Source organism: Lepidothrix coronata, unplaced genomic scaffold, assembly GCF_001604755.1.
Source record: "Lepidothrix coronata isolate B3197 unplaced genomic scaffold, Lepidothrix_coronata-1.0 Scaffold1, whole genome shotgun sequence".
Classification (NCBI taxonomy): domain Eukaryota; kingdom Metazoa; phylum Chordata; class Aves; order Passeriformes; family Pipridae; genus Lepidothrix; species Lepidothrix coronata.
Genome location: NW_016690181.1, coordinates 2,500,287 through 2,519,812, shown reverse-complemented (window position 1 = coordinate 2,519,812; position 19,526 = coordinate 2,500,287). Strand labels below are relative to the sequence as shown.

Genomic DNA, 19,526 nt, shown 5'->3' with positions numbered 1-19,526 from the left:
AACCAGGAACAAACACCAACAAGGGCGTCACTTTAAGCGTCCGCCCTCTCCCTCCACACCAGAGGGTTTCCACACGCGTGCGCGCGCGATCCGTGGGCGGGCGCTGAGGGCGGGCGGAGGCGGAACGAGGCGGCCGGGCCGGGCCGGGCGGAGGCGGCGGGCGGGGCGGTGACAGGGGGCGGTGACAGGGGGCGGTGACAGCGGGGCGGTGACGGGCGGGGCGGTGACAGGGAGCAGTGACAGCGGGGCGGCGACGGGCGGAGCGCGCTCGCCTTCCGCCTCAGAGCAGCGGGGCGGCCGCGGTCGGGCCTGTGCCGCGGGTGCCTGTGACTCCGCCGTCGCTGCTGTTCGGCTGCGTAACTCTCTCCTTCCCTTCCCTTCCCTCCCCCTCGGGCCCAGCGGCGCGATGGGTTCCCGGGCGTCCACACTGCTGCGGGACGAGGAGATCGAGGAAATCAAGAAGGAGACGGGCTGTGAGTGCGGGGCTGTGAGCGCGGCGCGGCGGGGAGGGCAGTGCCGCGGGGGTCGGCGCGCGGAGCGGGGCCGCTCGCAGGGCCTCGGGCCGGGGGGCCCTGCCCGGTGCGGGTCGGGCAGTCCCTGGGCCGGGACCCCGCCGCCCACAGCCGCCGGGGCCGGACATGTCTGGCAGGCCTGCGGAAACCTGGGAAACGCCTCTCGGCTCGCTCCCCGCTGCCAGTAGCTGGCAGGAGCAATGAGATCCCGGTGGGGTGGAAGGGAAGCAGTGCTTTTTCTATCCGCAGTATTGCATTTGGGCAGAGATAATTCGTTGGGTTTTGAAGAGTCGTCTGTCTCAATGTCTGGTGCTGGAATTTCTCTCCAACAGCTGTTTTAAGCCCATAAAAGGTCTCATTGTATAGTAAATGTTTTTCCCAAGTGTTACTAGTTTCATAGGCTAGTGCTAAAGCTGCCTTAAGGTTATTCAGAATGAATGCTGAGTGGCATTTAAACCATAAAGGATGGTAATGTAACTTGTGACAGATAGGTGTGGTTAACCAAAAAAAAAGTGAAAATCCCTGTACTTGCCAGCAACTGGAAGAGCATTATTCAAGCTAGTCTATAGTATTTAGCTACTTTACCATATACTATTTATTTGAGCGAGTTGTTCTTCATAAGCATAAAATACCTTAGAAAGATGAAACTCCATTGTTGTTGATTTGCCTGATAAAATGAAAGCCTGAGAATTCTAGCAAATACTGAATGATAGGAAATGGAGGGTGCCCTCCTAACTAGTTGGAGAGGGGAGGTCGTAACATCATAGGTATTGCTTTGCTGTTTGTTCCCCTAGGAACCGTTTCAGGTAAACATGGTCTTCCCAGATGACATTTTTCTTCTGCATGTTCTTACTGATCTGTTCTAGCTACTTGGAAATACTTTCCTCAGTTTTCTTTTTACTATAAATGGTATCATATATTCTTCTTAGATATTAGTTTTTTGTGTCAGGAAAATGAGTGACTACAGAAAAGAAGTAGAAGAAAATTGAGAGCACTGGCACTAGTGTAGTGGAAGGCTGAGTGAGTTTAACATAGTTTCCATGATCCTTTTTCCATCTGTCAAAGGAATCTTCTACAGGAAGGCTGTGATAAACAAGTAGGAATGTTAAAGTCTGCTTATCTATCAATAATTTACTGTGGGTTTTTTTGTTTTTAATCACAAACAATATAAAGATAGCCTCCTCATACAGACGCTTCAAAAACCAAACCCCGAATCTGCAGTGTTTTTCCAAAAGGTCTTATATTTTTCCTCATGCTGCTATTTGATTTATTGTCTGTGGTGTTTTATTCCTAAAATTTTACGTACATGACATTTAAATAAATACCATTAAGATGGCTATGTAGATATTCTAAGCAATAAAACCACTTACTCTAGTCAGCCTCTAAATGCTTTTCTTGTACCATCAACGTGGGAGCTCAAAGTTACGATCGGGAGTTCAGCTTTGTGGTGTGAGTTTGGTTCATTTCCATGTATTTTTATCTGTTCAATTTTATAATTAATACCACTGGTAATCAGTGATTGCTAATCTCTGAGTCATGCTTGCTTGCAAGTCATCACAGCATGTCTCGCTGACTTATCTTTTTTTTTTTTCCTTTCCCCCGCCTGTAACTGCAGCTCAGGATTTTTCTATGTGATTTTTCTATGCCTTTTATACTTCTCTAGGTAGATGGAAAATTCCAAGAAGCTTTTAGCACTGTTACACACTTCATAGAGGTGAAAATAGTTATACAAGGTGGGAAAAATGACAGGCATTGATTATGTGGATCAAAGTTCACAGAGAGAATATTCAGTAACACTGCCTTAGCAGACTGTCCTGTGGTTTGTTAGAAACTTGATGCTGCTGGTAGTTTACCCACTAAGGAGCTTGAGAAAGGGACTTTGTAGACGTGAAACAATCTGGTGTTATTACATATCCATATTGAACTGGTGGTCTGGTAAGTCCTCCTAAGGATTCTTTTTTTGGCCTCCTTATGGTGAAATGTGCCTTCTTCAGTTCATCTGGGATAGGTGTGAAGCACTGAATAGAATATTAACCAATTCGATAGAGTTCAACTATGGAATTATACAGCTTTTCTCTTGTTAAATTTTATGTAGCACAAAACTATGATGGCTATGATACTAACGTGTGAGAAACTGTATGTGATGTTCTTTAGCAGAACAGATTTGAAAGGTGTCTTTTAGGGGACTTGAAGCATAGTCTTTCAGAAGCTGTACAATAACACTTAATCTGTTGAATGAAATTCATTTGGATTAAAGTTCCATATTAATTTTTTTTTATGTTGTGGTTGAAAACAGAGGTGCTAAGCCTGAAGTTAACAGTCCTAAATGTTTTATGAAGTTGTATGGAAGCTGTTTGCTTTGCATATAAACATTTTGAAATTTGGGGTTTAAAAAACCTTGAGGTCATCCTAATTGCTTTTGTATTTCAGTAACAGCTATAAGAAACAGGTAAGACATCCAAGATGTTACTTTTCTACATTCTGTTGAAAGCTTTTGGAAAGCCACTGGAATGTAACAGTATTCGAACTATTTTGTCCACGCCCTTTGTTTCCATGCTTTGAAGCCGTCTACTTAAGGATTAATAATAAACTAATGCTCATATCTGAGTTTAGGGGAAAAATATTTGTGTGGCAACAGGTCATGGATGTTAATATATTTTCTAAGTATATAAATATATTTGAGTTTATGCTGCTGTTTTAGACAAGAGTTTCAGTCGCTAATTACTAAAAACTTCGCAATGATTTAGCAGAAGTAAAATAGAGAGTACAGTTGCTAATTTAGGAGTCTTAACTTAAATTTTCAGAAGAACCTTAGTGGGGTAGCAATATAGATAAAATGGTGTTTCAGCTAGCTTTAAGAGGAGGAAATGTCAAAATCTTTATTTTTGCATGAGAATGTGCTGAAAAATTTTTAGTGATGCAGCTTTCATGAGGGGTGAGAGCCCAAAGGAAATTATGAAAAGATACAGTGGTGGACCTGAATCATTTTCCTTTCTTATATAGCTATGATGTACTTTTTGTCTAGTATGATGTTAACAGAAATATCACTTCTCCTGTCAACAGCTATTACTATTTCTCATATACTAGCTGTTACAGAGGTGTTCCAAAAATGGAGTTGCTGACATTAGTTTGGAAATGATGCTGAGTAGAATTCTCATCACTTTCTTTGTGTACAGGTGTGAGTATGGGGCTTCTTACTGGATGGACATCTAACTTCCAACCTGTTCTTTTTTCATCATCAGATATTGTTATTGCATATGTTATCTAAAACACTAAATCAGAAATGCGGAAGTTTGAACTCTTTAGAATACTGGTACTTGTTTTCTGTGCATATGTTGCTTAACTTGAAACTGAGCAAGCTGCCCAGTCTGATTGTAGAGAGGTTGCCTTAGGTGGAACTGAGCAAATTGACCAATCCTATGTGAAGAATGAAAGCTGAAGAAGATGGGGGGATAAAAAGACAACCAAAAAAACAACCCAGTTGCTGGCAGGTCTTCCTAAAGGAGGGAATGATTGAACCTAAACAAATAGCCTTGAGAAAGAACAAACCTGAAAAAAGGAATTTGCCTCGCTTGTCACAGATGAAACAACTACTGTGCAACCTGTTCCCAAATAAGTTTTAGCAAGTAACAAAAGCATTGTGCATGTGCTGATGAAGGATTTTTAAACAACTAGATCTGAAAAGACATTAAGTCCTAGTTTAACATTGTAGAAAATCACGCCTTTACTGAGTAAACATTAACATTCAATTAAGTCTTATTTCATGTATTTATTAACTCGATCAGAAGAGACTGAAAAGCCAAGGTCTCCTGTAGGGCCTTGTGGTTTAATCCCAGCTGACAATGAAGTATCACAGTTGCTTGCTCACTCCCTGCCCAGGTTGAATGGGGAGGAGAATTGGGGGGGGGTGGGTGTTGGAAGAAGGTAAACCCCATAGGTTGAGATCAGAACAGATTAATAATTGAAATAAAGTAAGATATAATAATAATAATAAAAATGTTAATAATAATAATACTAAATGTAATGAAAATAGGAGAGATATAAATAAAACACAAGAAATACAAGTGAAGCACAATATAACTTCTGTGTCCAGATTATTTCTAGCCATAAAGAAATTAAAGGAAATAAGGTGGAACTGTGAATCAAATATTTTTTCTTTTTAATTGACATTTACTGAGTCAGATAACTGAAAAATCTTAAAGACTGAAAATGGAAATAGAAGGCAGTTAGATTTTTAAAGAATGAGCTTATTTGTGGATTTTTGAATATTAAGCTGTGATTTATAGCTCAGGAAGTCCCTAAAGGCTGATTGCCATATGCTTCCAATGTAACTCTTTCTGTGTGATCTCTTTTTTGAACACAGCTTCTGGCAACAGAGTAGTTCAGTGTAATGAAGTCTGCTCCTGTGAGGAACTGTTGACATGCTAATTTATCTGTCTTTTTTTTCTTCAGTTTCCCACAGTCAAATCACCCGCTTGTACAGTCGCTTCACTAGCCTGGACAAAGGAGAAAATGGCACTCTTAGGTGGGTATTGTCACTAATTCAACTGTCCTTGCATTGGCACATCTGTAGTGGTAACTTGCTGTTGCAGGATGCCTGCATGTTTTCCGCATGTAGTAAATCACTGAGGCTGTTATAACAGGTTCTTTCATACTTACTGTCTACATGGACATTGAAGTTTCTTCTCTTTTATGAAAGGTTTCATTGTTGAACTGAGGTGCTCTAAATACCAGTTGTCTTTATACAGTGTTGAAGGTTTGTAGCAGTTAATACAAGAAAGGTTAGATTTGATATTCAAAGTCTTATAAAAATGTTCAGAATTGTTAAACAACATTTTTAGATTGTTATTTCTTACCTTTCTTTATATCTTGTTTCTCATAATTATTACAAGAATGGTTCTACCCTGTCTTCTTTATCTCGGCTTTCATGACAAAAAGACATGTTTTTACTTGTTTCTGATATCCAGTGTCTTTTAACACTACTTGGATCTTAAGTCCATTTACTATACCTAAGTTTGCACACCCATATCTGTTAATATGCTCAAAAATAAAAAAAAAGAGCTGGAATGAAGTCACTGTGACTAAACAAACATTCTGTTCTTAAAAGTGGTAGTGCAGGATATTCTAAGACCTTTAAAGTGTTTGTCTTGTGTCAACAATTTGAAAACTACAGAAGTGAACTGGTTTCCTACAGCTTAATCAATTGAATAAAGATGAGTCTTTATCTGTGAAACATTTTCCGTTTTGATGGACTGAGTCTGCTGGAAAGAATATTCTCAACAAAAAGGTAAACTCTAGTGAGTTGATTGGCTGTTAAAATATATCTGTGCCTGCTGTCGTTGTTCTCTAGCCTTCCCTACTCTTGTGGATTTTGTTTCCCATTCATAGCCACAGTGCACAGGAAAGCTGGAGACAATTCGGGAGAGAGTAGGAAGGGGAAAGGAACCTTGCTGTAGCATAGTATATGTGATCTGGCTCTTACAGAGTTAATTTCTTTCATAGCAACTCTATCCCTGTCAAATCCAGTAAACATAGACTTGAGGGTCACCTGACGTTTTGTATGTGATCTTGTAAAATATGACTCTAGGATGCACTATAAACCCAGGAAAGCTCAACCTAACTGGAATGCTAGAATTGCCTCTCGAAAGATGAAAGTGGCAAGTTGTAAGACACGTGGCCTTTGGCAGTACTGTTGGCTTCCTCTCCTGAAGGAAATGCGAAGTTCCTGCTATTACCACAAATTGCTGACTTCTCAGCATTTAAGTAATTGGATGTGGAATTGTGATGTAAACAGGACTACTGAGTGATTATTTTGGGTTAAAAATACTCTCCCTTCCCTTTTGGAATGTATAGATTTTGAAGATGATTGACTCCAGTGATTTGGACTGTGGCTGTACTGTAAATTTCTGGATGTGTATAGCTGAAGGGATGATAAAATGGATTGTATGTGTGGAAAAAATTGGCTTGGGATGGGATATACCAGAACTACTTAAACCCACTCTGACACGAGAGCCAAAGTATCACATAAATTGTAGCATTGGCAATTCTGACATAGAGATCAGCTGATATTGAAGGTAAGGTTAATACTTCATGAGTCTTAAAATTGAATTATTTGAAAAAAAACAAACAACAAAACATTAACAGCCTTTTCAAACTTTACATGTGGGTTTAATACTCACTGATGAATAAAAGTGATGGCTACCAGACTAGTCTAGCACAATTTGAACCTAGCACATGTTCCTCTTCAACTCTTCCCTCCAACACTGAATTTACTTACTGAATCCATAAAATTTGTATAAAATACTGTAAGATAGGAATAAAGATTTGTATAGTGATTGTAATGTTTACAGAAGAGGAGTAGTTGATTAAATATGCTATGAATGTCCGCTGCACAATGCTTAGTTTCACAGTATTGTGCATCAGGAGGAGTTTGACTTTCATCGTTGTTAATCATGTGGTACTTTGGAAAGGAAGTGAAGATTGTTTGGAAAATCCTAGCAACTGTGCTAATTATGATCCCTTAACTAGCAGTCTTGACCTCTAAACATAGCCCACTCTGAAATATGTCTGACTTAAGAGTGGCATTCAAATTTTTAAACTTGTTCTGGTACCCACAATGTGTGGAAACTATTACGTTTAAGTAATGGAAAACTGCTTCCCCAAAAAAATAAAAAGAATGAGAGGAAAGTAAGAACTACAGCTTGGAAGGTCGTAGATGTTGGTTTCTGAAATACAGATCAAAGAGAACTTGCTGCTTTAAGACGAGTAAGTAGAAGTTGTCACTTGCTTACTACCACCGAACCGTTCAGAAGGTATGTCTCCTGTTTGTTTCCTGTGAGCAAGAACTACCATTTCCGTAAGGATGACTGATGCCTTTGACTTACAAATCAAACATGACAAAATCACTCACGTGACTATGATTAGGAAGTGTTATGCAGTTCCTTATGGCATGAAATAAATCTTTAGATGTGTACCACCCTTCTGAAGCAGGGCAGGGTAAAGAGTATTTTGTACAGAAGATCTGGTAGATGATGATTAATCCAAGTAGTTCTGAAACTATATAATCAAAAGAAATCTTTCCTAGCCAGATGCTTCTATCCAGTGTACATACGTGAGTTTCAAGGCACTTCGTTTTTAAAGAGTTACATAAATGAAATATTAGAGATGGTTATTGATGGATACAAAACTTCATATGCCTTGTTTTTGCTTTCTTTTTTTCCTCTCTCATCCTTATTGTCTAAATGACTATGCTCCATTTTTACCTGTCAACTCTTTAAAAGTGTAGAAAAATCTTATATTTTTCCTTAGCTTCCCTTTTCCTAAACAAAATGAGTAAGTTCCATCAGACTTGCTGAGGGAGTGAAACAAAATCATGTTGTAAAAGACAGGACAAAAGTGTTCTTTTGAATATTCTTGTCACCTTTGATTTCAATATTGTGACATGCTGAATTGCCAAAACAAAAGGTTGGATCCATACCCTTGGATGTCCATAGCTACATCTAAATTGTGAAATCTGGAACATACTTGTTCTGTCTACATCCTAGCTATAGCTTAGGAAGAAATCAGTGTGTATGTTCTCTTTATTTACATGCTGATTTCCAGTATGAGGAAGTAGAAGTGTATGACCAGGATAAGTATGTTTTTGCTTCAGTAAGTCTCCCTGTTGGGCTGGTAGTGAAGTGTACACCACACAAGAATACATCTGTTTCAAAGTTTATCTACTAGTAAGTAGCTCTAGACAGACATGTATAGAGCTATAAAAAGGAGGTACTTGTCTAACTGCTGTTTTTGCGCATAACTTTTGCATGGAACCTCCCACTTAACAGTAGTTTCTTGTGCACTGGGGAAATGACAGGTTAAGCACTTCAGAATTATTTTTTACCATACAGTAATTGGTATAGCCTGGTAAGTGTGGAAGAAGGAGGGAAGGGCAAGTATTCTGAAAGCTGGTACCTACAGAGAGTAGATACATTGAGCTGTTTGTGTGTATCTCATGCTTATGAAAGCTGTTCACAAGACTGTGTCTCCTGGAGAACTTCAGAAAGCCTCTGATCCTGAGAGAAGGGTAACATGAGCTACCCAGGCCATCTGTTACCCAGGCCATCTTTGTCAGTTAATTGAACCATCTCGGCCTGGAAGGATGTCAGGCTTGTTCTTATTAGTTCAAACTGATATTGCAAGATTGCAAAGTAAAACATAAAAGCTAGCTTTCTGAATGTGGAATTCTTTTGCTTAAGAAAATGCAAAGCATTTTTAGCTTTATCAAAAATAGACAAGGCAGGAAGGATATGAGTTTGGATTGGAAAAGATAGGGTACAAGAATAGTCTGTTCTTCCATTCTCAACCACAGTTTATGCACCCTGCCTTTTTTCTTTCCTTTCCTATTGCTCATCTAATTATCACCTTTTCACATACTTCTGGGCCTAATGTTTACGAACCAATTACTGCTCTGATAGTTAAGCAACTTTTAATATTTGCGTAGAGCATGGATAAGGATGAAGTTAAATGAGGTGGCTGACACAATCATGAAAGAGGGGAAGCCCATACTCTTTCCCTGTAACTTCTCCAGTCTCCCAGCACCTCTTTGGCAGCTGTGGTGCTCTTAGGAAGGTAGGGAGTTTTTTAGGGGGGATGCATTAAACCACCAAAAGGTTAACTGAATGAGAAGGCTGATGTTAGCAAGGGAAGGGAGCAATGGAACCTCTTCAGTTTGACCAGCTGTTTGACCAGCTTGCATGATACACCTTACTGCTTTTAATTATTTCCCTTCTTCAAGTAATTTCTTGTTACCTATATCTTCTAGGCATCTTTCCTTTCATCTACCACTTGTGATTTGCATATGTTTGGGGTTTTTTCCTCTCCATTATTTTACTTTCCCTCAGCTCTAGACAGCCCTACCCTCCTCATCCCTGGTGAAGTAACAGTGTTTTGCTACCATCTAGAAGTAACAGAAGGATGAACAAAAAGAAATGGAAGAAAAAAAGGGTCTAGTAGGTTTCTTGCAGTCTTTGGGGTAAGGATACCTTTACAGTAGGGATGTGCTTTGTGCTTTGGAGGGTATACTCGCGCTTAGGTATACTTGTCGTGCTTAGAATCTACGAATTCTTTGCTGCAAAGTATGTCTCATTGTGAATACACTGGCATATATATTAAGTCATTGGCCTACATAGTGTTCACATGCAGTTAAAGGTACTTTGCATGTTGCATTTAAGGAAGAATTTGGTAAGAGCCAAGTTCCTGGAAAGATACTTTAGAAGAGCCTTGTTGCCCATTGAGTAGAGGGCATTAAATTTCCTTTAAGCTCTGGCTTCAGCCGGGTGAAGTTGGTCCCTAATGACTGCAGTAAGCCTTAGTTTTAGAAAGGGGAGAATAACTTACCTCATGCACTCATTTGCTTTTATGGCTGCTACAGCTATTTTAGTTATAACACTCACTCAGTAATGTGCTCTTAATAAGCAAAAGCGGTCTACTGCAATTCTGATAATGACAGGACAAATAGATTTGAAACCCGGGAAGTTATTTGTGGTTAATTGTTAATCTCCTGTTAGAAAGCAGAATAACTAGAGACTGAAATGCTGAGTGTGAACTGAGGCTGAATACTAGAAAGTAGTGATATGCAAGTAAAAAATTGTGAACCATTAGGATTTTGCTCTAAATGGAAGAGAGGGCAGCTGCTACTTTTAGGTTATAAATGTTAGCATTGACACTGAAGTTCTGTTATTAAAATATTGTTACTGGGACATAGGTTTTCCACATCGCTGCATCTCCTGCTTAAATAACTAATGCATACTTTGCCCTTCAGCTATAGCTTAAAATGCAGGAGACCTGAACGGTCTGGTAACAAGTTGATCATGCTATACGGATGTTAACTTTGCCTATTAAAAGTAACTTGGACCTGGTCAGAGCAGAAGTTTACTGGGATAACTCAAAAATATGGTCAGGTCACTCTAGAAGGTCGAACAGTTTAACCAGGTTGTAACAGATATATTGTAACTGACACTCTTAACAACAGTACTGTGGTGTGACTGGGTGCAAGGAGTGCTTTAGAATACATTTAAAACTAGATCATCTTGCTTCTTGTCTGTGCCAAGCTAGACTAGTGATAAGGTCAGCCAGTTCCTTTTTTCTCTTCTTTAATATCGCTGCATTGTAAAAGGCCAGTATACTTACATAATCTCACAATTTGTTTGTGCTTACTTTGCCAGTTTTTTGGTATAATAACAACATGAATCAAACCTTGTTGCCCGTTCATTTAGTGAGCATAGTTTTCAAAAGTAGCAAATATTCAGTAACCAAGTTTGAGACTTTGACCCAAACTTCAAAATCAGCAGGACTGCATTTGACTTGAAGGGAATTGCCAGTGTTTCTGGAGATTGGGCAGGAAATATCAAATTCTGCATTCAGACAGAATAAGGTGGGTTTTTTACAGCTTTACCCCCTTGCTGTTGGCAATTTAAAATCTAAATGATTGTGGAGTACATCTTGTACTAACTGATAAGTTGCTGTGTTCTGTGGTAGTGAAAAAACCAACAAACCAAACCTGTTCACTAAGACACATTGGGTGCATCTGCCTTGGTCACGCCAAGATTATCCCACTTCCCTGTCACTGACAGTCTATTAGATTGAAAGAAAAGATAAATTATTACTGCAGTTCTAATAATAGAATGAACCCTATGTTCATGTCATACTGATCTAAAATGTGTATACAGTACAACTCATGATGTCTTTCAGATCAGAGAAAGTTATAACAATGTAAGCTTAGCTGTGTTTATATTGTTCTGTGTATATGTAATCATGAGCAGAAAAGAGAATGGCTAGCAAGAGCAGTGAGTATTTGCATGTCCTGGTGTATCTAGTGTACAAGCACCTGTAAAAGTGTAAATTTACTACTTTAAAATATGAATGCAGCTTGGTTGAAGCTGAAATAATCTGAATTTTGGTGCTTATAATAATATATAAATTTGTTGCATAAACAAACAAAAAAATCTCTTGGAACCTGCAGATCACCTGTAGTATGGTTGGAGGAATATGGTATTGTCCCAGAATCTGAAATGAGGCAGTCTGGAAAAGTCATGACAACTCAAGTGATTTAGTACCAAAATAATTATTAAAAAACCCCAATCATTATTTTAATTTTGAAGCCATAATTTCCTTCAAAGCCTTTTCGGAAGCTTTCTTTTTCTTACATTGCAAACTAGTTGGCATCATTACAGTAAGGTTTCGAGCACAAACTTTGTTAGTGTCTGAGAAGTGCTTAACGTGATAAATGAACACTGCTAGTTTGTAATGGAATACAGGCTTGACATTGTCTTTTGCTTGTTTTGTGCCATCAGTCATAGAGAAAACATGATTTAAAGAGTTACACTTTCAAAACCACCAAGTGTCTTGCTGCAGAAATAGAACTCCATGGTTCTTTTACTGTGAATTTTTTTTAAGCAACTTCTCTGACTTCAACTTTATGCAGACTTCTTGTGTTCTTGCTTCACTTAGCCGTGAAGACTTCCAGCGGATTCCAGAGCTTGCCATCAATCCACTCGGAGACAGAATTATCAATGCCTTCTTTCCAGAAGGGTGAGTTCCAACAAACTGCATTTGTGAGCAGGCACAAAATTTATAGTTCATCAGAAGTTTTGATAGGAGCGAAATGCTGATAATTAAAACTCAGAATTTGAATTTACTAATAATTGAACACTTCAAACTTGTCATGCAGTGTATGTGGATTAATTGAACACTTCAAACTTGTCATGCAGTGTATGCGGATACATTATTTCCTCAGCATATTTTCATTTTTTAATGAAAAATACTTCATGACATGACAAGACTTTTTTGTGCTTTTTTTATTGACAAACTCAGGCTTCTCTTAAAGCTAATTTGGGTCAAGACTATTTAATGGTAAGTAGCATTGCAATTAACTAATTAGGTGTTATTATATCTAAGTGTACCATTGTTATTAGATTGGCTTTTTTGGTTGATTGCTTTTAGTTTTTTATTACATTTAAGACCTAGCTTATGACACTTTTAACACAAATCCAAAGAGTTGATCAGATTTGCAGTATTGTCTCTTTCATTATACCTCTCTGAATTGTTCTATGGAATCTGCTTCTTTTCTTGAACACAGTTGTCATTACTGATTGATGGAGAATGGATTGTCTAATCAAGTTATATCAGCTAATACCAGGCAGGGTTTACTGAGTAGAAAGCAGGAGTCCTGGAAAGTACTTACACGGGCAGTTCCCACAGAAACTAGAGAAGAGATTCTTTGTCAGAGAGCAGAGAGCAATGGCAGCCCCACAGGCAGGAGCCAAGGGTGACAGCAAAGCTGGAAGGGGTCATGTACTTGCTGACAAAGGGCATGCACCTGAACAAGAATAGCAGAGCAGGTCCAGTGACTGTTGTCAGGTCAGCCAACAATCCAGTGGCTGACAGCAGCGAAACTAGTTTTAAGTCAATCCAGGGAATCGGGGTCCAGGTCAGCAAGATACGTTGCTACATTCAGGCATAGCTGCAGCATAGCTCAGGCAGGGCTAAAGGTGAGGGCTTGAGCTTCAGTAGAACTTGCAGGCAAGGGGAGGGGACCCCTCAACAAGACTTCTCACAGCTTCTTTTTTTACACATCATACTTCATAACAGCATGATCCCAGCTTGCAACAGCATAGGCAGCCAAACCCTGGGGAGGTGGGAGTGGAAGAGTTCATATGGTCTTGATGTTTCAGACATTCATAGTCTTCTTTACTGAAATGAAGAGCATATATAAGCTATGCTAAAACTGACCTCCTGAAATGCTTATGCAGAGAGGACCAGGTGAATTTCCGTGGATTCATGAGGACACTAGCCCACTTCCGACCTATAGAAGATAATGAAAAGAGCAAAGACCAGAATGGACCAGAACCACTCAACAGCCGAAGTAACAAGCTCCACTGTAAGAAATGTGAACCTTTCTATAGAACCAATTCTTTTTTATTTTCTGTTTTTCCTTAGGAAGAGAGGAAGGGGGCTTGGGATCTTCTGTATAGTTGTTTCCTGTGGAATGATATCCTCTAATATCTGAATTTTCTTTTTTTAATTAACTTGGAAGCTTACCTGTTCAGAATGTCAACAACTGAGCCATTGCTACATTGTAATTTGGTGGACTTGTTTGAATCTTGAAATATGTATATTCTTTCAAAAAACACAGAAGTGTTTCAAAATGCTTTGCATTCAAAGTTATTTCAGATTTAGAAGCCACATCCCATACGTGAATGAGCTTTTCTGCTTCTTTTTCCAGTCTTCCATATAATATAGTGTTTTTTCCTCACCTTCAGCTGAGTACTTTCTTAAATATTTGGATGTCTGCCTACAGTATATGAGCAGAATGCTCTTTCTTGCTAATCAAATCTGGCAACAGTCCTCAGGGCACTTAAAATTTCTGTCATATCTCATCCAGAATAGTCAAAGAGAATGAATGGTAATGTAAAAATGGTTGGCTCTGAAATTAAAGGATTGAGTGTATCTTGGTGATAATTATACTTCCGTGACTTGGGGTTTTGAGGAAATACCCTGCAAGCAGAGTGCTTCTGAAAGTAAATCTTTCCATTATTGTCAGTAATGCTATTCATGTGTGTGGTAATAACACTTTATGGAACTGAGCATGAGTTTTATGGTGAATTAAAATTCTAAGCTAATTCTCTTAAAATATTTTAGAAATACTTAGTTTTGTTGTTTTTCTTTTAGATAAAGGGATTGTTATGAAGAAAAATAACGGCTCTCAAATTTAACTGCTCTTTCTTTCTTCCCTATAGTTGCTTTTCGATTATACGATCTAGATAAAGATGACAAGATTTCCAGGGATGAGCTGCTTCAGGTAAATAGCACAGGGCTGCTTTGAATGACTCAGTCATGACCTCCTCTGTGACTTCACACCCTCTTAGAAAGAAGAGGAGAGTTTTACACCAGTTTTCTCAAAAGACAATCCAGGAGGAATTTAGTGGCTAATTGCTTACCTCTGGTTTAAAGCTTTAGTTATGGTAGGAGACTTTAATCTCATTTGGTAGGCTAGGCAGATCCTGTTGGAAGTGATACCTAAATATTCAACAGATACACTAAGCCGCTTGAGAACTACCTTCTGTAACTTTGAAAGGTGCTTCTAACAGTACTTCAAAGGGACAATCACTGAGGTGGGTTAGGTTGTTTGCCTGATCCTCTGCACATCCTCTCAACAGAACAAAACTTCTTAAAATTGCAGCAATGGTAATCAAAGTTCATTGGTGCTGCATATATATGAAACTAGGCCTGACCTAGGTGTAATTACATACTACTAATCCTGGGAAGTACACATGGCAATCTGTGGTTTCTGACGTAGGACAACGATTTGCTTTTGACTGGAACTGCCCTCTTCTATCTGCACAGAGAATGCTTTACTTACTGTGGAGAGTAATGGCAGTTACCATTTTACTGTGTACTTTCAAGATTCTTGTAGGCAACTATCTCAAACAGCAGATATTCAATCAAATGTTGGTATGTTTTGTGGGGAAAAAAATAGAAGCATTGGACAGAATGACTCATTCCTAGTTCCTAAAGCTGTCGCTTGCTTCTGCCTCTTCCTACTGCCTACTGAAAAAGCAGGATTCTTTGTCAGTGGTGGCTGCAAAAGGAAGTTGTCTTTCTTGAAAGCCTTAATGTACAAAGGTCAATAGAAGTCTGTCTAGAAATTACTTCCATGAAAATCTTGTATAGTGTTGACAGTACACACAAGAAAAAAGCACTAAGAATACTTCTGTTCCTATGTCAATAATTATTTCTGTGTTACAGGTGTTACGGATGATGGTTGGTGTAAATATTTCTGATGAGCAGCTGGGCAGCATTGCTGACAGGACAATCCAGGAAGCTGATCAAGATGGAGATAGTGCCATCTCCTTTGCAGAATTTGTAAAGGTTCGTAAACAACATTTTTAATGACTAAATGAAACTGTTCAGTAATGAGCAAGTCGTTCAGACTTAAATGCAAATAGGAACAGAGAGCAAGTCATTCAAATAGTTGTACCTGCATTTGGGCAAAGCCTTCTGCTAGCTTTTTCTTCCCTTTATTTGTTGTGGGGTTTTGTTTTTGGTTTTTTTTTTTAGTAGTATCAGGATACTAATAATTAGTCCACATGTTTCTTCATACTCTTACATAAAGCTACAGCACTAAATATACTGAAGAATTTTTACTTTTTCTTTTGCAACTGCTTCTTTCTATACAAATAGCCTGACTAGACCGTTACAACAGAGTAATTCTTCTGCTGTAATAATACTGATGGGTTTTCACTTGTACATTTCACTTATTAGCAACACAACTAATACCAGTATTCAAGTTCCTAGCTCTAGTCCTTTTGATAGTCAGAAGTACATAATAGTTGGGAGCCATCAGATAGTCAGTGGAGAAAGTTGTCCTGTAGCAGAACAATTTCGGCTACCTAATGGGATTGTATTGACAAGAGGAACTAGACCTACCGTGGAGATGGACAAAAAACAACAGAAACAAGTTGCAACATGGGAAATTGTTGTTAGCTTTAAGGAAAACTTTTTATCAAGAGGATTATCATAGCTGCTGAAGATGTAGAATTCTTTCCTTGGAGAAATTTGAAGCTTAATCAGACAAGACCCTAATCAACCTGATTTACTTGGCCCCACTTTAAGTAGGAGTTTAGGGGGTTGGACTAAAAAACCTCCAGAGGTCTCTTCAAATGTAGATTACTCTAATCTTGAATTCACTGAAGTCTATTGCCTGAAATGGCCTGGAGCAGAATAGTGTCTTCATGCCTCAGTGTTCATAGCGATTTAGTGAATGAACTTGCCACCCCAATTTTACAGAGATCTGCATTAATGATGCTGTGGTCTTGATTTTTGCTCTTCAGTGGCTGCTCATGCCCCTTCCTCCAGTCCATTCTCCCTTGTGTTTCCTGGCTAGGCATTCCCACACAATCTAGTTTTGGAAATCTAAGCCTTTCTGTGCTGTTGGCTGACTGAAACTGCATTAGTTACATTTTGATTGACGGCCTTCTTTGCAGCTTTGATGGCTAAAGTTCCTTCCCTTGGGAGGACCTCAGTCCATAATGAAAAATAGCAATCTCTAGGTGAAAGACTGGCGTGCCAAACTGAAGGCATGCCATGTTCCTGCCCATTTCCTCTATGCTAGCGTAAGAAACCTTGTAGGAGAGATGTACATAACTTCAGTAGCTGTTTCTCAATTTTATTGCAGGTTTTGGAGAAGGTGGATGTAGAGCAGAAAATGAGCATTCGATTTCTTCACTGATGGATGGAGAACCTATTCCTTTCTACTCCGACTGTGTAATGAATAGAACTTCATTTTATCCTTAGCACCATCCCCCAGAGCATTGCTACTGGTGCATATACAATACATCTCCAACCCCTCCCTGAGTTGTTCTGCCAATGTGAACGTTCCCTGTGCATCAGGAACAAAGGGAAATGGCTGCCGTGCAACTTGGAAAAGGAGCTTTTTTTAATGTTTTCCTTCGGTTTTTTTACCCTTTCTCTTGTCTCTTTCTGCACTACTGTTTCAGTAAAAATGTCTCTCCTTATGCACTGCTGTTTAATCTACAAACTGATTCTTCTGAGCTCTGAATTTGGGAACGGAAAAGCGGAAACATGCCACAGAAGTGCCCTCTGAAATATTTCGGAGACAAGCATCTGCTCAAATACTAGGTGCAGTGATAATGATCCACTTTTGCCACATGACAGCTGCCTTTTTTTTTTTTTACCCCTTTCCTGTTTGGCTCTTTACATACAGATTTGTTTCTTCACTGCTTCTAAATCTGCCTTTTACTTAAGGACTTGTCAATTTATATGGCTTTATTGTATAACTAGCACTGAATGCATGATGATAGTCTAGAGTACTTTAAAGTACTGTGAATAGACTTTATTCTTTGTGGAATTAATTCATAGGGACAGTGGGAGAATATGTGGTGGAGACAGGCTATGATGTTCTCAAAAGGAATAGGAATTCTGCACTAAGTCACTTAAACTGTTCCAGTAGCAGATGCAGAAACTTGTTTCTTTCTTTTGAGTAGCTTTCAGGCTTGACAGCCAGTGGACCATGAAGTGTCCTCTCCAGATTTCTTTTGTCTAGGATCTCTCCTTTCATAAGGGTGGTTTTGCTTCTGAAAGTGTAAATTTGTTGACCAGTGTACATAGTACAAGAAAACTAGTCATGCCAAAATCTGGATTTGTAGTTCTGTCACTGCCCCATGGTAACAGTGTCATGAAACATGAGATCATGAAACTGATTTCATGGGTTTTTTTCCCAATTAGAGAGGCCTGGACAATCAGTATTTTTATTTTCCAGTATGAAAGTCCTGGTCTGTTAGATTTTTGTTGAGAATGGTAGCTGTATTTAGGAAAACTAACATCAGAATACAATTTGGGGTAGTACATATTATCCCAAATATTTCAGAATATATTTCTATGCAAATCTCTTTGCAAGTGTAAGATGATTAATACTGTTAATAGAATGCTGATAAATTCAAGAGATCTAAATTCTTGAAGGTTTAATACTAACAGTTTTCTGTGGCTAGATTGACAAATGATCTCATCTAGTTTGTCTGGAACATTCCACAGTCTGGGAGGTCCTTCCAATAAAACCAAAAAAACCCTGGGAGCTTCTTTATTGAAGAATCTGTGTTATAACTGCTTCTCTGTTATGTGCTAACATCTCTATAAATACTTACCAGTCTCAAACTACTCTCAAATGTGCATTTCCTTTTTTCTCAGTTCCTTTAATCATCACTTTTGTTAAAGAATAACATGCAAGTCTCTGAAGGATTTTTGATTTGTTTTAAATTAAGGAATTCAAAAGTAAAATGTTGCACTTCATTGTTTTGCAGAGTGCAGCACAATTCCAGAAAGATATGTAAATTAAAAACCTCTGCGTTGTATGAGAAAGAAACACTATAGTTTTATAACCATGTCTTGTAAAATAGGAATGTAACAGTGTTAATGGATTGAAAAGTGAAAAGTGCTTGTAGGCTTTGTGATTTGCTGAAACGTAGGTGTTACTCTTTTCAGGCTCTACAGTGGTAACCTACAGTTGTGCCTTATTGTCCCAGTGAGACTGGATATTGTATTTATCAGTCCATAAATAAACCTTCCACTGTATAAAAGAAAAAAAAAGTCAGACCCCAACTATTCCTGTAACTGATTATCCTTTAATGACTGGAAAAATTAAATGCCCCTAGAATGGTGCTAGCAGGCCTTACAGATCAGTTTCTTGTAACTGAGCTTGTTTTCAGAATATTAATAGTTCTTTATTCTGCTGGCAAAGTGGAGGAAACCAATGCAAAACAGGAACTCCAGAAGAGGACACGCACTCATAACCTGCGCTATGGATCCCACAACAATATGAGTTTTACACCTCTCCGTGGTTCCAAATTAGGCTTTTTGTTTGGGTTATTTTTTCCCTCCTCATAATTGTTGTAGTGTTGTTCTAATTAAAGGGTACCTAATACCAATGCTGGTTTCTGACATCTGTCTTTACAATCCCCCACTTCAGATGTCAAGTATTTTTGCTAATGTGCTTGAGGTGAACACAAATGCTCTAACAGATTCACTGAAAAAAACTCCCACAGTCAAAACAAAGACCAGCTAACCTTCCTGCAATAAACAAAAAGACCCCCAACTATCAGAATCTAACTTTGCCATGAGCAGAATAAATGACATGTAAGCCACTATCTGACTTAACGTTCTGAAATCTGTATATTTAACATGTAACTTAAAAGGTTGTTGACAGTAAGAAGAGTTTTACAGAGCTGAGTTCTTAAATTTCTTCAAAACTAAGCTGTACAGATATAAGCAGATTTCCACAAAAGTAGTATTTTTAGCATAGTTGGTTGCTTGTAGAAATATATTCAGTCATCTTGAGAAAAAAGGTCGTTTGTGAAGGTGAAAGTCTGGAAGAGGGATAAGATTAGCAGCTCAGCGGCAGAGTACTTAGTATTCCATCTTAGTCTTTTGGAAAAGCAGCATAGAGGATAAGAGTTTAAG

At 38.7% G+C, this 19,526-nt stretch overlaps 1 protein-coding gene across 2 annotated transcripts; it reads left to right on the top strand.

Annotated features, from left to right (window-relative positions):
- The first annotated feature begins 241 nt into the window (after positions 1 to 241).
- Positions 242 to 18,994, top strand: CHP1 (calcineurin like EF-hand protein 1). Of its 2 annotated transcripts, none has more exons than XM_017811695.1 (7): positions 242 to 473; positions 4,965 to 5,037; positions 12,003 to 12,083; positions 13,304 to 13,431; positions 14,291 to 14,352; positions 15,300 to 15,422; positions 16,729 to 18,994. In XM_017811695.1, exons 1-7 carry the CDS (start codon positions 407 to 409, stop codon positions 16,780 to 16,782), a joined length of 588 nt encoding a protein of 195 aa, XP_017667184.1. In that variant the 5' UTR covers positions 242 to 406; the 3' UTR covers positions 16,783 to 18,994. The 2 variants fall into 2 exon arrangements, with proteins under 2 accessions (XP_017667184.1, XP_017667179.1); XM_017811690.1 differs by lacking the exon at positions 242 to 473 and adding an exon at positions 2,333 to 2,447.
- The last annotated feature ends 532 nt before the right edge of the window (positions 18,995 to 19,526 follow it).

What these genes read in the sequence shown, in the direction of transcription:
- CHP1 (XM_017811690.1), top strand. Translation starts at nt 2,348, where the DNA reads ATGCTGCTGGTAGTTTACCCACTAAGGAGCTTGAGAAAGGGACTTTGT. An exon ending in CCGAAGTAACAAGCTCCACT is followed by an intron (nt 13,432 to 14,290) that starts GTAAGAAATGTG and finishes TCTTCCCTATAG; the next exon opens with TTGCTTTTCGATTATACGAT. An exon ending in CCTTTGCAGAATTTGTAAAG is followed by an intron (nt 15,423 to 16,728) that starts GTTCGTAAACAA and finishes ATTTTATTGCAG; the next exon opens with GTTTTGGAGAAGGTGGATGT.